Source organism: Eschrichtius robustus, chromosome 16 (assembly GCF_028021215.1).
Source record: "Eschrichtius robustus isolate mEscRob2 chromosome 16, mEscRob2.pri, whole genome shotgun sequence".
Classification (NCBI taxonomy): Eukaryota; Metazoa; Chordata; class Mammalia; order Artiodactyla; family Eschrichtiidae; genus Eschrichtius; species Eschrichtius robustus.
Window position 1 is genome coordinate 52524964 of NC_090839.1, and position 16952 is coordinate 52541915.

The 16952-nt window shown below is 51.1% G+C and overlaps 2 protein-coding genes across 7 annotated transcripts in view; one reads left to right on the forward strand and one right to left on the reverse strand.

Annotated features, from left to right (window-relative positions):
• The window catches only part of IFT140 (intraflagellar transport 140), a 70226-nt gene extending 65173 nt beyond the window's left edge, over positions 1–5053 (reverse strand). The window contains exons 1-3 of one of the 3 annotated variants that reach the window (XM_068525046.1): positions 4971–5053; positions 4157–4215; positions 958–1135 (exon numbers count right to left, since the gene is read on the reverse strand). In XM_068525046.1, the coding sequence (XP_068381147.1) occupies positions 958–1104 (147 nt within the window). In that variant the 5' untranslated portion in view covers positions 1105–1135; positions 4157–4215; positions 4971–5053. Of the gene's footprint in view, positions 1–957; positions 1136–4156; positions 4216–4553; positions 4831–4970 lie in introns of those variants that run through there. The other 2 variants (XM_068525048.1, XM_068525047.1) reach the window with 2 other exon arrangements.
• A 1699-nt stretch (positions 5054–6752) lies between these two features.
• CRAMP1 (cramped chromatin regulator homolog 1) overlaps positions 6753–16952 on the forward strand; it is a 54742-nt gene continuing 44542 nt past the window's right edge. For 3 of the 4 annotated variants that reach the window (XM_068524077.1, XM_068524080.1, XM_068524081.1), the window contains exons 1-2: positions 8619–8682; positions 9042–9388. In XM_068524077.1, the coding sequence (XP_068380178.1) occupies positions 8663–8682; positions 9042–9388 (367 nt within the window). In that variant the 5' untranslated portion in view covers positions 8619–8662. Of the gene's footprint in view, positions 6980–8618; positions 8683–9041; positions 9389–16952 lie in introns of those variants that run through there. The other variant, XM_068524078.1, reaches the window with a different exon arrangement.

The following is a 16952-nucleotide window of genomic DNA, read 5'->3' on the forward strand; positions in this document are numbered from 1 at the left end:
AAGGGGGTGGCCTGAAGGGGGCCGGGTGAGGAAGACCCTCGGGGGTGCTCTCCGGAGGACCTACAGGAGGGTGGAATGTGTGGGGGGCAGGGACAGCAGGACACGTTATGTAGCCATCGCTGATGAGTGTGGCTGCTTGGGTGAAATTTCAGGGGTGACATCGAGACTGCAGAGGGCAGAGGAGGGAGTGGGAAAGGAAATCCATCTTTCTTGGTGAAGTAGGAGGAGCGTCTAGAAAGTTTGTTATGAATTGAATTGTGCACCCCAAAAAGATGTGTTGAAGTCCTAACCCCTGGTACTTGTGATGTGACCTTATCTGAAAATAGGGTCTTTGCAGATGATCAAGTTAAGACAAGGTCATTAGAGTGGGCCCTAGTCCAGTATGACTGGTGCCCTTATGTGAGGAGGAAAGAGACATGGCCACACAGAGCAGGTGGCTGTGTGAGGATGGAGGGAGAGGCTGGAGTGATACAGGTCCCAGCCGAGGAGCACCAAGGACTGCTGGCTACACTGGAAGCTAATATGAAGCACGGAACAAATCCTCCACTAGAGCCTTCGGAGAGGGCAGGGCCCTGCTAACCTGTTGTTGGAGACTTCTGGCCTCCAGAACTATGAGAGAATAAATTTCTGTTGTTTTAAGTCACCCAATTTGTGGTAATTTGTTATGGCAGCTCCAGGAAACAAATAGTTTCGAATGGCCAACGGGAGGCTGGAGAAGGATGGACAGACAACCCTGCTGGTGACCGTGAATTGACTGCGGATTCTGCCTTGAGCATTCCTAAATATGTCCCCAAAACTAAATAGCAGGGGTAAAAGAGTTATTCACATAATAGGGCTTTTATAATATTGGGAGTTTGGACCTCAGTGAGAAACACACACACACACACACAAACACAAACAAAAGAGAGACAAAAGCCAGAAGCTACTGCAGTCAGAATTGCTGCTTTCCGCACTCACCTGCTCCTGATATATATCCACACTGCCTCCTGAGGCTGTGCTAATGGAAGCGACTGCCAAGAATGGGTGAACGGGGTGCCAACTGATGTGGGAGGGAGACCCAACTGCATCTGGGGCTTCTATGCGGTGGTCAAAGTAGAGGGCCATGACGAAACGCAGGCCTGGTCAGGGCTGAAACCTGGAGGGAAAAGACAACCAAGTCCTGTTGGTCTTGAACAAAACAAAACTACTATATATAGAATTAGGAAAAAGAAGCATCACAAACCTACAAGACATTCGGCAACTTATCAGCACCCCTTCAGACCAATAAAGGCAATTTTATGTGGAAGAGGTCTCTAACAGGAAAAATATACAACTAGAGGCAAGGGATTAGACCTGGAACGATGGAAAAGAATAACACATACTGCCATCAAAACAATAAAGAAAAGCCCCATGGACTAGACTACATGTGTAAACCTTTATCATTTTTATCCCAATCATAATAAGGACAATTTATATTTCTATAGCTCCCCGTTAAGCAACATTTCCAAACAAACAAACAAACAAACAAAAAAAGCAAACTGCTTCACAGAAGAGAAATGTACAGAAAAACCTAGCACCCAATTTCTGATAGAAAACCAAGGCTGTCCCTGCCTTCCTCTGAGGTGTCAGGAGCAAAAGGATTCATTTGCTAGGGAGTCAAAGAAGCAAAGCCAGAGCAACTGGGGAGAAGATGAACTTCATCAGTTACATGAACTTAACATCTTTCTTTCTTTCCTGGAAAAGATGTGCATATTGTCCCTTTGTGGGAAGGGTAGGAAGGTGAATGGAATGACAGTCTGACTACTGCCCACTTTTTCACATCCTACAGTCAGTTTGGGGAAGCTAACTAGCAGAGAAAAGCCTATTTGTGAGTTGGTTTGCTATCATTTAAAATTATTCAACTTCATCCCCATTAGGATGGCTATTATCAGAAAAACAGAAAGTAAAAAGTTTTGGTGAGGATGTGGAGCAATTGGAACCTTTGTACACTTTTGGTAGGAGTGTAAAATGGTACAGATGCTGCAGAAAACAGTATGGTGGGTCTCTAAATATCAAACATAGAATTACCATATAATTCAGCAATTCCAGTTCTGGATATATACCTAAAAGAACTGAAAGCAGGGATCTGAACAGATATTTGAACACAATATTCATAGCAGTGTTATTCATAGTGAAAAGGTGGACACAACCCAAATGTCTATCGACGAACGAATAAACAAAATGTGGTATATTCATACAATGGAGTATTATTCAGCCTTAAAATGGAATGAAATTCTGACACATGTTACAACACAGATGAACCTAGAAGAAGTGAAATAAGCCAGACACAAAAGAACAAATACTGTATGATTCACTTATATAATGTACTTAGAGTCATCAAATTCATAGAGACAGAAGGTAGACTGGTAGTTGACAGGGCCTGCTGCAGGCAGAGATGGGGTATTAGAGTTTATTGTATACAAGGTTTCAGTTTGGGAAGATGAAAAAAATTCTGGAGATGGATGGTGGTGATGACTGCACAACAATGTGAATGTACTTAATGCCGCTGCTGAACTGTACACTTACAAACGGTTAAAATAGTAAATCTTATATTATGTATATTTAACCACAATAAAAAAATTGTGCAAAAAAGTTATCCAGCACCTGCAAAATTCTATCATTAGAGTAGGGAATGGACTATGCCATTTACTTTTAGCAATACAATAGTTGTATCAGAGGAAGCCATGAAGGCTCAGATTGGGTCTAAAGAGGGAAACCCTGTTCTTCCAGAAGCTAGAAGGCAGGTGGGTAGAAATGAACAGTCACATTTCAAATGTTTATCTTTCTCTTACGAATATATACCCTGATATATACCCACCACAAGCTGAAGAGCAACCCATTCAGCACTCCTAGCGGAGCAGCTGGACACTGGCCAGAGGAGCAGGGGGATGTGGGGCTGGAGTCAGGGGAGAGGGCAGGATCTGGGTCCTGCACACATCACTTAGGGGCATGCACACTGGTCAGGGCTCTGGCTTCCTTGAGTAAAGACTTCATGCAAATGTTCACACAGAGCCACTGACAACGAGACACACCAGGTTAAAAACTGGGCAGTTTAATGCAGCAAGGAAACCTTTTAAAGTGAGTTTTAATGTGTTGCATCCAATCAAGGGTCTAAATTCTGGGCTACGGGAAATTCTTATTCATGTTTAAAAAGTTTACTTTCTGAAAATATGCCTTGGAAAAATGAGTAACATATTAATTTTGTTGTAATGATAGAGAAAGAATTATAATAGCACTTGAAAAAGTTAAACCTGATTTCCTCTATCTTTTATTTCAAACATAACTTTGTAAAAAGCAAGTATGCTGAAAGATCTTTAAATTACTTTCTTCCTGCCTGGGGCTTTCCCAGAAGCTCTCTCCCCGACACCCCTGCTTTGGGTACTCAAGAAGCCTCTTTTCCACCATTGAGCTCTTGGACTTGATTTCTAGGTTGTCCAGTGCTTCTGCCCAGAGTCCTCATAGAACCCTGCATTTCTCCCCTGCTGCATTCAGAGTTTACTGTAAATGTGTGTTTGACTGACCATCCTCCACTCCCTACCAGATTATCTGCCCCACAGGGTGAGGGGCCATCGGAGCATCCCCAGCCATGGAACAGTTGTAAAAAGGGGGTTAAATCCAGGGTGGGTGAAGTCCAGGGTGAATGAGTCCATTTTTTTACAGTGTATATGTGATTGCTCATCATTCCTTTCACCTGTGTTTTAACATTTTTCTACAATGAATAAATATTACCTGCATAATTACAAAAGAAGTTACCAATGTAAACATAAGGAGGGGGACTTCCTGGTGGTGCATTGGTTAACACTCTGCACTCCCAATGCAGGGGGCCCGAGTTCAATCCCTGGTCGGGGAACTAGGTCCCACATGCATGCCACAACTAAGAGTCTGCATGCCACAACTAAGGAGCCCGCTTGCCACAATTAAGACCCGGCACAACCAAATAAATTAATTAAAAAAAAAAAACATAATGAGAAGAGATGACTAACAATAAAATAGTGACCTAATGGCATCTATTAATGGCATCAGTTCAGAAACACAAGTTTGTTTTGTTCCTTAAAACAAACTCAGGGTCTCTAGAACATAAGGCGATTTGGCAATATATAAATTTTGGGGAAAAGAAAAAAATTCCATTTGTTCTCACCGATTTGATCCTCTCACCTCCAGCGGTGCAAGGTCTTTACGCCTCCGTTAAACCACCTTCTGGGAAAGAAAATGTTAAGGTCTTTCAACTGAGCGGCTCGTGGTACTAAGGATCACTTCAGTTGCATTACTGCTTGGAGATGCTGCGGGAGGGAACCAGAGGACTTAGAGGCAATGGCGGCAGAGTGGAGAGGTGTGGGTACTAGGGGCCACCCCGAAAAGCCTCACCACGCCCCCACCACAGCCCCCGGGGCCTCGGCAGTGCAGGGTCATAGCTGCATCCCATGGACAAGAAGGAACGCCATCTCTGGTTTGGACCATGCGTGCGGTTCCCCTGGCCGCAGGACTGACAGCGCAGAAAAGGTGGTTTTCTGATTCCCTCCCAGGCCCAGTGTTACCGCGAGCGCCTCCGGAGCCGCCTCCTCGCCACCGGGTCAGCTCCTCCGGGCCTCGCACAGCCACGCGGCCCTCAGTCAGACCTGTCTGCGCCGGAGGTGGTCCTTGTCTCGCGCTGACCGTTCGGACGCCCGCCCCGCACCCCCAAGCCTCAGCCTGACCAGCCACAAGCTCGGGCGCTCGGCCCAAGCAGGATCTCTAGACGAAAATAATCCGGGAGGGCGCGCGGAGGGGTCCCGTGCACTTCGGCGTTGCCCTCCTCCCGGCCCCAGGCTCCAGGCCCCCGGAACCGCCCGACACCGCGAGCCGCCCCGGCCTCCCGAGCCCCTCCCCGGCCCCGCCTCGTCGTCGCCCTCCTCCCCGGCTCCCGGCCCCCAGACCCTCTTGCTCCTGGGCCCGGGGCCGGGAACCGCACTCACCTTAGCTGGGCCGCAGCGCCGCCGCGCGTTGCCGGGACAACGGCTGCGAGCCCAAGGCGGATACAGCCGAAGCTGAGCTAGAGGACGCCGAGGCCGCCCGAAGCTCCACTAGAGGCCGGAAAGAGCCGAAGATGATCGGGAATGTTCGTGCGGAGCCGAGGGCAGGATTCCTCCAGCGGGTGGCGAGCTCCGTGGTGCTGCAGGGCAATTTACCCCCTTCGCGGCCGCTATCTAGACTTAAAAACGCTAGCTCGTAGAGGGGGGCCAAGAGGCCAGGATATGCCTTTCCGCGCAGAGAAGGGAAGCTGATAAATTCTTCTAGATGTGATAGGAATACACGGCCGGCTGGGGACCCGCACCTGTAGTTACGTTTCCAACCGCGTAGGTCAGTCAGGTGGAGGAAGGCAGCAGAGAGACTGGGAAAGAAACGGAACGCCATCTTTAAGATTCTTTCTTCTCTGGTTAATCTTATTGCTGGGTCTTTTGGACCCTAAAAGGTTTGCTAGACTCTGCTTTGTCTGCTTTGTCTCGAGGAGGGTGTCGTTCAAAAGAATTTATGAGTAAAGCCAGTTGATTCAATATGGTTCCTTGACGCTGTTAACTTACGACATGCGCTCAGTGCTTTGGGGGCCTTATGGACGCCATTGGAGAGAAAATAGTAGCCAACGATACGAGTTCATCCGGTTAGAAACTAACCTGGTTTCTAACCCTCGCGGCGGACTGCATTCCCTAAGGCATTAGCAACGTGCTGCCCTGGCCTAACGGTCTGGTGGGTTAAACTAATTTTGGAAAAAAAAAAAAGTAATGTCATTCATTTAAAAAACTTACTATAGCAAAAAGCAGCAAAAAGGTCCACACTGTTAAACAAATAAAAAAATAATAGGAAAATGTAGGTACTACCTAATCGGAGGAGCTAGGCGCTGGATCACACACATACAAGGAAAATTCTATTTAAAAAAACCCCATTTTCATAAACACCAGAATTTTATTGAATAAATTTGACATTTAACATTGCGTAAGTTTAAGGTATACAGAACGTTGCTTTGATACATTTGTATATTATATGAGTAGCATGTAGAGATACTTATCACATTACATATAGTACAATATTATTGTCTGTATCCATTATACCGTGCATTAGATACTACTCCTTACAAGTTTGTACCCTTAAACACCATCGCTCTTATCAGGGGCCATGAACACTAGAATTTAAAACACTCCTTTTTCTCCTTAAACGAAGAAAAACAACCTAAGTGCCCAGCACCAGCCGCAACGCTAAGGAACTTTAAAAGCATGCATTCAAGCCAATAAAGGGTGTGTTTATCTGCCTCAGTTACACTTTTACACTTTTTAGTTAAAAACCCGGTTCGCGCCGGATTCAAGACTCTGAGCTCAGGCGGCGTTTTCTTCTCACGCATCCGTCAACACGGCCCGGGCCAATCACAGCCTAGGCTCTCACTCTATTGGCTGTCGATTCACCAATCCGGAGAGACGTACCAGTCCGCACTGCCGCGAGACTGGCGTCACAACATTACCCGCTTTGCGGGCCCGCCCTCCGACCCCGCCCAGCGTCCGTGCGTGCAAGCGCGCGCTCCCGCCGCCGACCAATGGGAGCGCCCCTGAGGGGGCGCGCCCGCTGGAAACCTCGGCGTGCTCGGTCCCGCGCGCGTCGCCCCGCCCCGGCCCGCGCTCCCGCCACCCCGGCCCCGCCCCTCGCGTCGGCCCCGCGGACTTCGCCGGCCGCCGTAGCCGGAACTGCTCCTGTGCGCCGCGGGTTGGGCCTCTGTGAGGCTGAGCGGCCGCAGCACCGGCGCCCGCAGCCCCGTCAGCCGCACGCCGGCAGCGGAGGGGACGTGCCGGGGCGAGGACCGCTCGGCGACTGCTTCCAAGGCGGGAAGACCACACCGGCGTTGCGGCCTCTCAGCAACTGGCGCTCGGGGGCCGGGGTTGCCCGACAGGACCCCGGGGGGCCCGGGAATCCAGGCTGCTGCGAGGCTTTGATGAAAAAGGTGACGGGAGGCTGCGGCTCGGGTGCGGTGGGCCGCCCCAACCGGCTGTCACGGCGAGGCCCGGCTCCTAGCCGGAGCGGGGCTGAGGGAGAAGTGGCCTAAGCCCTGGCGGCGGTGGTTACGTACGCGGTGCTTTGTCGGGGCGGCTAGCGGGAGCTCGGACTCAGAAGTGTTGCGTTGACAGCGCTCTTTGTGTGCAGCCAGAAATCCGCCGGAGAGGGAAGGTTTTGCTTTTCCTTTCACGGAATGTGGCTAATGGTGTCCAGCCGGGATTGGGTTTGAGGTGATCCCACCTGTGTGTACGGTCAGGAAGTAGGGTTGGAGGTATTCGGTAAAAGGATTCTATCTCCATGTTTTCCTTTTCCCTTCAGGGAAAACTCTGAAATGTGTTAATATCCTTTTAATTCTGAAAAGCAACGTCCTTTTGTATTCAGTTTAGTGTCTTCCAATATTCAACCTGGCGAACGGGCAAGTTTATTCTGTTGTAGCTGATGTAACCTTTGCCCGGGTCCTGGGTTATGTGGGTAGCTTTGGGATGATAGGTCCCTGGGAATAGGGTTTTCCACATTATAACCCAGAGGAAGGCCCTTTAGGATATTTTCAGGTTTCTTAAGTAGAAATGGATAGGATAAGTGAATAGTGAGATGTCCTGTGCAATGAAGTCCTTTAAGTTTGGGTAGTATCTGTCTTGTATAGTTCTATTCTTTGGCAGGTTTTTTTTTTTTAAACTGGTATGAATTCAGGTGATTTATGACATCAATTTCAACAGATGAATGCTGTAACAGATAGTTTTGAGGCATAATACTTAAGAGCAGTAGCAGGTATTGTTATGATTTAATCATTTCCAAATCTTTCTATGAAAGGTCCTTACTCCTGTTATATTTCATTGTTGGCCTTGATGTCTTGCTCTCATTTTCCTTTAAAATGGAAATGTTCCCATTCTCAGCAGTCGTGTTGAGCATGTCAAACAGAGTTTAGGCATAGTATCAACACCTGTTGATCTTTCTTGCTGCATCGCATGTACACATTACTGACTATTTCTGGGTTTACAATGTTGATAGTGTCTGATTCTCTTTGCATAAACTGAGTGGATCTGCTTTTTGGTCCACATTTTAGAGTTGTCACATTTTGTTGTTGACATTGCTCACAACAGAGGGTAACAAAGTTAATGCGAGATTTTTATTCATGGTTACCGAGAGTTTTAACACAATTCTCTTCTATCCATTCTTACCTGGACATAACTGTGCTGTCACTTTCATAGGTGGCTCCATCCTGTTCCATGCAACAGGCTCCTTTGTTGCAAAAGCATTTTCACTTAGTAAATCCCCGGAGCAGCACACATATCCCACCCTCCGAAGCAAGATTCCCAGAAACCCCGAGCTTATTATTCTTTATGTCTGTTTTAAAATAAGCAGGCGGACCGGCAGGCGCGGGCCACCATGGAGTTCCCTGTGCACGCAGGCGAGCCCGCGCCTCTCCCCTGCCGGGGTCGATCCGGGTCCCTCGACCCCGCTCCGGGGCTAACTTTGGGGGCAGGCTTGCGGGGCAGGTGCGCGGGCCCGGAGTCCTGCGCGTTTTGGGGGGCGGGGAGGGGTGGGGTCGGGGGACGCGGGCGCGGAGGCCAGGCCGGCCCAGGCAGCGCTGGGAGCGAGGCCGGCGCGCGGGCTGCCCGGCGCGCAGGCCATGAGCCGTGGGCCCGCTGGGTAGGTGGCTCCGGGACCCCGGGACCCCGGCCCGGGCCACATGCCCCCTTCCCGACCCCGGGCCGGGGCGCCGCACGGGCAGGGCCGTCCGGGTGCGGCCGCCCAGCTGCCGCCCCGCCGCCTCCTCGCCGCCGGCCGCCGTTTCCTGGACGTCGGGCGGGCGGGCGCGCGGGGGTCCGGGCCGGGGTCGGGCGGGCGGCGGCTCAGGCCCGGCTGGCCGGGCTGGGGCGGGCGGGCCGCGGGAGGGGATCTGGAACAAACAACGGCGGCCATGTTGAGAGGGGATCGGTGCGGCTAAACTTCTCGCAGGCTGCGGGCCGCGCGCCTCACCGGGGTCCCCTCTTCCCCTCCCCGGCCAGGATGACAGTGAAGTTGGGAGACGGCGGCGGCGGGGAGGAAGGGCTCAAGAGGCTGGGCAAGAGGTCGGCCGATGAGGACTCGCTGGAAGGAGAGGGGCCCGGCGGTGGGGACGCGGCCGAGGAGAACGGTGGCACAAAGAGGGACGGCAAGACCCCCCGGGACGGCGGCGACGGCCCCCAGGCCCCCTCGGGCGGCCCGCAGGCCCCGTCCCCGCCGCCCGCCTGCCCCCAGGACCAGCACCACTTCCTCAGGTCCAGCGTGAGGCCGCAGAGCAAGAGGCTCAGGAAGGACTCGTCCTGCGCCGGGGGGAGCAGCAGCGCGGGCAGCTCAGGGCCCCGCGGAAAAGGTACGGGGGACCCCAGCCCCTTGCAGGGTGTGCCCTGTACTCCCCGGGGGTGGAGAAGGGACCCTTCCCTCCCCGCCTCCCTGCCTCCATCCAGCTCCTGCTCCCACATTTGTCCAGCACCCACACTTTGGGTGGCACTTTGCAGGGGGACATGACCCTTTTCTCCTCCAAAGAGACTGTTTCTTTCTGTATTTAAACTATGTTAAGAGGCAGTAAGTATTCCTTCTTTGGGCAAACACAATAGATTTCTGAAGGTTGTTTTTTTCCCCCCCAAAGGCTCCTTGATGATTTATATGGTAGGTTATTTTAAACAGCAGACAATAGTTTAGATATGGATTGAGAAAATACGTGCTGTATCTCTTCCCCAGACTCAGATGTGTGGAAATACAGCAAAGAAATGGGCTTTTGAAACTCATTTGGGGAAAGATTGATAAGCCGAAAATGAGTGATCCGAAGGGTCTGACTTGGGCTCATCACCCTCCACTTCAAGTATGCTAGGCTTGAAAATTTTAAGGGCATCAAGACGTGGCCCTTGAGTTTCAACTAAGGTTTCCTTGGGTGCCATGAAAACATCTCCCCTGGTGTAGTAAGTGGTGAAAACATCTGTGGCCTGATGTAAATGAGTAACAGTCTACAGTATTTGTCATGGTATTCTCAGGTTGTTGAGAACATTACGGCTTTTTTGTTCCCAATCTGCCCGTTCCCTATTGTTTTCTGCTTGTGTCTATTTATATTTTAGCACTCTGCTTTTTGTTAATTGTACAAGTGAATTGTTCTTTTTTTTTTTTTTATAAATTTGTTTATTTATTTTTGGCTGTGTTAGGTCTTCCTTGCTGCGCACGGGCTTTCTCTAGTTGCGGCGAGCAGGGGCTACTTTCGTTGCGGTGTGCGGGCTTATTGTGGTGGCTTCTCTTGTTGCGGAGCACAGGCTCTAGGTGCGCGGGCTTCAGTAGTTGTGGCACGCAGGCTCAGTAGTTGTGGCCCGCGGACTCTAGAGCGCAGGCTCAGTAGTTGTGGTGCATGGGCTTAGTTGCTCTGCGGCACGTGGTATCTTCCTGGACCAGGGATCGAACCCGTGTCCCCTGCATTGGCAGGCGGATTCTTAACCACGGCGCCACCAGGGAAGTCCAAGTGAATTGTTCTTAACATCTCTTTTGTTTCAGGCCACATTTGCAGCATTTTTATAGGTAGCAAATGTAACACCATTTTCTAGTGAGTTTTGCGTGAAAAAAACTGTCACTTAGTTCCTTTGGAAATGGCAATTTAAATTTATTACATGGTCCTGATAATTTTAAGAAGGAAATACCTCAGGTGCTAATGGAGGACACATTTTGGAGATCTGGGCCAAATGTGTGCAGTTAAGCTTGCTGCTTCTGCCTCTTTCTCAACTGAGGAGGACTGGCCTCTGAAATCATGGCCTTACTTGGTTTTTTGGTAAAGATTTTTGATGTAAGTATACTTACTTGAAGATGTACGTATAAGGTAATTCTGTATGTTTCAGAAGTCAAAACTCGCCTCATAGAAACATTTTGGTGTGAAAGTTGCTGATCAATTAGGAAAATGTTAATTTGTTTTATTGGCTTTGTTTTGTAAAAAACAGGTTTTCGTTCCCAGTTACAGATATGTGTAAGTTATCATGTGTGAGCTGCTGTGGTTCCTTCGAGGGTTTGTTTGTGGCTTCAGAAGCCCTGGCTCTGGTGTCCAATCAGAGTTCTTGGCCTCGTTCCTCTGGCCCTCTGACCTTGGTCTGCGTGCTTGACCTCAAGCCTGCTTTTCCTTTGGAGAGGCATCCTCACCTGTGAAAGGAGGAACAGCAGGAACTGACTGCTCCACTCTCTCCACGTGTGGCTGCTAAAATGAAATGAGGCGCTGGTGTGAAAGCGCTCTGTCCCCTGTAAATGGCTACCTGTATGTGAGGTGAAGTGATGCTGAAACTTTAGTTAGAATTTTGGCAGTCAGGTGAGGAGAAGTTTGCTTTCGTTTGCATACTTGAGTGTGGCTCGGATGGAGAAGGTTTCCTGGATTAGCCTTGTGTCAGATCTCTTCTTGGTTCTTGCCCAAGGTGTGGCTTGGAGCAGCAATCCACTTTCCACTAGTAAAATGGAGAGTTGTTAGAATTTGTGCTTCTTGTGACTTACGCATTTTCCTATTTTAGCAAGCAGCTGTTTGTTTAAGTGAATAATAAAGCTAAACTGTAATGGTGGCGTTTAGGAGAGGAGTAGAAAGCATGTTTCTTCTGCTTCACAGAACTTCTTGGCCTGCTTCTGGCCTTGAGCTTTCTGGTGAGGCCTCCTCTGGGATGTGCCCTGAGCTTCCTTTGGATGCACTCACCACGCCCAGGACATCCCCCCTCCTGCCTCAGGGCAACCTCTGCTTCCCTCACGGCCCCCTTAACAGGCAGAAAGAAGGTCAGTTGTGACAGCATGCCCATAACCTTTGAAAAGGATTCTTGGAGGAGCTATTTGTCTTACAGACCCTGGAAATCTCCACACCTGGAGTGATGAGCATGGACCAGTAAGGGCGTGAACAGTACTGGCATTTTTCAGTTTTTTCACTTCAGAAAAATAAAATTTCCATTATATTTGAGAAACAATCACGGCCCAACTGTGGGAGGTTCCTTTGGTTGATTACTTACCGCTTTCCAGTTTCAATTTTAATGGATGGAGAACTTTGCTGTGGGTTTGGGAGGAAAAGGCTTGTGGAGGAAAGGAAGTTCTCATTTGGCTTCTCTCCACACAAATATGTTTTTTCTTTTTTATTAAGAATAGGTTCTTGCCAACTTCAGTAAAAAATAAATTTTTTTGTAGTACATGTCTGAATTAAATTCTTTTTGAGTTGGTAAAGGGAAGGTAGCAATGGTTTAGCGCCAGTGCACCAAGCATCTTGCATCTCTGTTGCTTAGCTTTTAAATGTGTGCAGACACTGAGGTTTGTTGTTCAAACAGCGTGCTCAACTAGACAGAAGGTAAGCTGCAGATCAGAAACCAGTGGATCTGCTTGATGCCAAAATAAATGCTCCTCTGGCCCTACCATGTGCCCAGAGTGGCCTGAGGACACACTTGAGACTGGATTCACAGTCTTTGGAAACATGGGCCAGGAAACAGAGCCCTCATGCCCTTCCCCGTTTCGCCAGTTCACAATCTGGGTGATTCTGGGCGGACTAGTGCATCTCAATTTCTTGGTCTATAAATGGAGATAATGCTAGTGCCTGCCTCACCGCAATAAATAACGCTGTGAAGCTCTGCGTGGCTGGTTAACAGGCTTCTCTTAGGGAAAATGTGCCTGGCTGCGAGGTCAGGGGAGCTGCAGGCTGAGTCTGAACAGGTGGACAGGGTGGGAGGAGGTCACCTGTCGGGAGGTAGGGGGTAGAGGTCCCAGGAATGCCCCCAAGCTGCTGCCCTGGCAGGACAGTTGGGCTGAGGGGATGCCTGAGGTGGAGGCAGAGTCAGACCCTCTGTTTCCATTGCTGTCCCTTTCCCTCCCCCACCCAGGAACTTTGTTCCACAGAGTTGGGGGAGCCAGTCCTAAGATGCACCGTCTCCACAGTCGGGTGGCGTCACCTGGCTTTACTGTGCTTGTGCTTAAGAATCAGTGAATCAGTGTACAGAAAGTATATTTTTCATAATCTGGGGCCTGCCTGTAGCTTCTAGATGTTTTTAAAAGACATCTTATGAGGTACCTCACCCTGAGGCGGTCGACCTTTGGGAGAAGGGTGTCCTTTAGGGAAGAAGGGTGAGCCAGCAGTCAGGAGACCCGGTTTCCCCACCCAGAGCCCCTGTGGCCGGTTCAGCTGGGGGCAGAGGAGAGGTGCTCGACCTGCCTGAACTTCAGGTTCCTTACTTTCAGAGTGGGTCGGGTGCGACAGTGGCTGAAGCTGCACTTCCCTTAACTCAGGGGCGAAGGAGTCTGCTGTGCAGGATGACTGGGGTCCTGGGGTACAGTGCCCGAAGTCAGGGCAGTTGTCTCCCTGGCGGGCTCTGCTTAGCCCTTGCTTCTCGGAGGCCCCAGGCTTGGTGTGGCTTCACCTACCGTCTGCACTGCGGTCACGCTTGTCCTCCCTCACCAGGCACTTGGGCCAGGCCTGGGCAGCTGGGTGGAGAAGTCCCTGCTTCCTGTACACTCCGAGGGCAGGGGGACACATCCGACCCTCTCGAAACCACCAAGGCTGGAGCTCTGTGGTTCTTGTGCCCGGTCTGATCCAGTACATGATGACTGTCATCCCAGTGTCCCACCTGGGCGGGGACGTCAAGCTCTGTGAAAGCCCTCAGACCTTGTTGGGAGAAGAGGAGGGAAGGCAGGACATTCTCCCACGTCTGTCCAGTACACACCTCATTCCTTGTGTGATGCTACGTATGGGGAAGACGTGACAACCATGACTCGTGGTCCTGTTGTGTGACACAGCCCCCCCACTCCCCGGGCACAGTAGGTCAGGAGACCTGTGGCCCAGGCCACTTCAGAGACCATGATGTAGCCGTGCAGGACAGAGAGGAAAATACCCGTAAACCAGAGGTTCTGGGTGAATGATTCAGTTCAGAGTTATACAGATGGCATTTGCTTCATGTCAAAGATATGAATAGATAGTATGGACAAGTAGATAAGGTAACAGTTGCGTTTTGGTTTGAAGGCTGAGCTAATTTTCAAATACTTCCTTGACTTTTGATGTCAACAGTAGTGTTGTTTCCATGGTGTCTCGTGTGTGTCTGGAATTGTCTTGTGCCTGCCAACCATACATACTTCAGGATTTTCATTTCATGTAGTATGTTGTGTCTTGTTTTGGTGATACAAAGATACTAGGATAGCAGAGGGGTGATTTCAGATAGCAGAGTCACAAATGTGAAAACCAGCTTTGTCCTGGAGGGTGGTGTGCAGTTTATCACATCAAGTAACGGCGGTGTTCTTACCACTGAAGAACCACGTGTGAAATGCTGGGAGAAGACGTCGTTCCCGGGGTCTGTGGTTTGGGTGGGAGATCAAGAATTACTTAAAGAAACCATTAGGAAACCTTCACAGTATTCGATGAGGAGGGCATACGTTTTAGTAGGAACACAGGGATTGTAGTTGTGTTTTTCTCAGACGTTTGCGGGAGGAGCGGGAAGTCTTGGAGGGTGGCCGGCCCTGGTCTGCATGTGGAGGGCACTGAGGGGGACGCGGGACAGGGACCCTAGAGACAGATGGAGCGACGAATGCCCAGGAGGGATCCTGGTGGGAGGCCTGCAGCTCTCGGGGCAGTGGCGGGCCCAGGGGAGGCATTTGGATTTGTCTGTTGGGTGACACTCTGACTGGGAATTGGCTTGCTTGATGTCTTTCCCTCTGCGTGGGGGGGAGGGTGTCCCCTGAGCCACATTTGGCTGTTCAGCATGTGACACGGATGTGTGTGTTATGAGAGGCACGGAAGCACCTCTGGGAGCCTTGGCATCGCACCTCCCATCTGGACCGACCGCGACCTGAGGGGGCCGTGTTGGGACCGCATGGTGTGTGCCGCCCCTCCCAGGCTGTGCTCTCCGCTGCGCCAGGAGGTGCCCCGAGCTGGGGCGGGGGCAGGGGCGGGTGGGCTCGAAGACACCAGGAATGCTCTTCTAGTCCAGAGCGGGTGGAGCCAGTCAGGGAGGCCCGTGTGTCCCCTGCTGGGATGGACATTTCTGACGCCTTTGAGTTCGGCGGGTCTTCCGTCCCTCTGGGATTTTGATGTATCGCTTGGAAAGAAGTTCGGCAAGCTCCAGAGGAAGGCTCAGGACGGGACTGTGTGCTGTGACGGACTGTGACGACATCCTCTGCGTCTCCCCTAGTTAAGTCACAGCATCCTCCGGAGTCTTGAGCCCTGCCACTCCCTGGCTGGTGGCACCAGGCAGTCATTGAACCTGTTTCCTCATCTGTCATAGACTGAGGGGGACGTTGAGATCAAGTTCCCTCTAGCTTCTGACTTTTGTGGCTCTGTGTGTCGTAAATACTGAAGCAGCCTTGACATGGTGGCGGCCACCATGATGTCATGTGTCCCAGGAGGACAACGCCCAGGTGTGGAGTGTGAGTCCCGGGCTCTGGTTTGGCTCCTGCTGCCCAGGGACCGTACGGCTTTCCCGCCTCTGTTTCGCCGTCCTGAAAAGAGGTGACTGCACACCATGGGGACAGAAGGGAGCAGGCGTCTGGACATGCTCCATGGGGCTGTGCACCTCCGTATTCCTCACATCCAGGCCCGCGGGCACGGTGGCAGGGTGGCAGCGTGTTGGGTAGGCTGCTCCACCTGCGTCTGGGCTTCCCTGGCGGGCAGATGGGTGGTTCTCTGCTGCTTGGGTGTTGGGAGGGTGCATGTGGAGGAGGGCGGGCAGTCTAGCTTGTCCGGAGTGGATGGATGGATGGGCGGGCAGGGGAAAAGGTGGACCGAGGCCATGCGTCTGTGTCCCTCAAATGTGAGCCCTGGAGAGTGGCTGCGGCGGGGTTGGTTGTCTGGGAGACCAGAGAGGGGCTGGTTAGGATCACCTTGCTCAGAGGTGGTGTGGAGCAGGCCTGGGAAAGTGGCAGCAGAAACGGGAAAGGGGAGAAGCCAGGTGGCCCCTGAGCGGCTAGAGGACTGTGGCTTGAAGTGGGTTGTGAGGGAAGGCACTGGGTCCCAGGGGCCTGTGTGGGCGAGGGGCAGGGCAAGCTGTGGAGCCCTCAGCCTGTGCCGCATCAGTTCCCAAGCTCTCACTGAGCCTTTGCTGTGTGACACCTGGTGCGGCTCTTCCTGCTTTCACAGAGCTCGCTGCGGGGCTCCCATTCTTGTGCATCGTTTCTCTTCTGGTTCCTCGGATACTGACGTCTCACGGTGCAGACTCTCGCTAACCCTCTTTATGGCCTCAGAAACACAGACACAGGTAGAGTGTTGACTTCGGCCCTGTGCTTTTGGCTGGGCACACACCCACTCCCACCCCCACGGAGAGCCCCCACGCCCACTCAGTCTTGTTCAAAATTGTCTCCCCCCCTTACCTTCCTGCTGCTTCTGTCCTCCTTGCTTGCTTCTCTGTCTTCGCCCTTCGGTCATCACTGTTTTTGTCTGAACTTTTCCTGAGTCACCATCTCGTTCTACCAGTGTCTCTGATCCTGCTTCCTGTTTTTTTTTCTGCTTGAAGGAGCCTGAGGTAAAGCGGTGATGCCTCTGTCTCCTCTTCCTCATCTGAAATTTCAGGGATGTACCTACCAGGTGCCATGTTCTCCTTCCCCCCTAAAGTTTTGTGATTTTACTTTACTTTTAAAAAGCATTCAAGGTCTAGAATGACAAGTACCAAATGTTAGAAATGGTTGCCTGAGGGTGATTTGCTTTCTTTTCTGAAAGTTTGTTTTGCTTTATTTTCCTCTACTGAGGACATACTGTTTTTGAAACGAGAGCAGGAGAGGCTAAGCATCTGTGCATCTGACCTCTGGCCGGGGGAGAGTGGCTCGCTGCTCCGCAGTGTGGTTGACTGCCTTGTGGGCCTCCACGGAGCCACTTTTACTGTTGTACCTTCTTTCACATCTGCTGGTTTGGTGTATTCTGTGCGCTACCCTTTAGGTCCCTTTCAGCTCAGTGATGCTTCCATTCTGTTTTTCTTCAC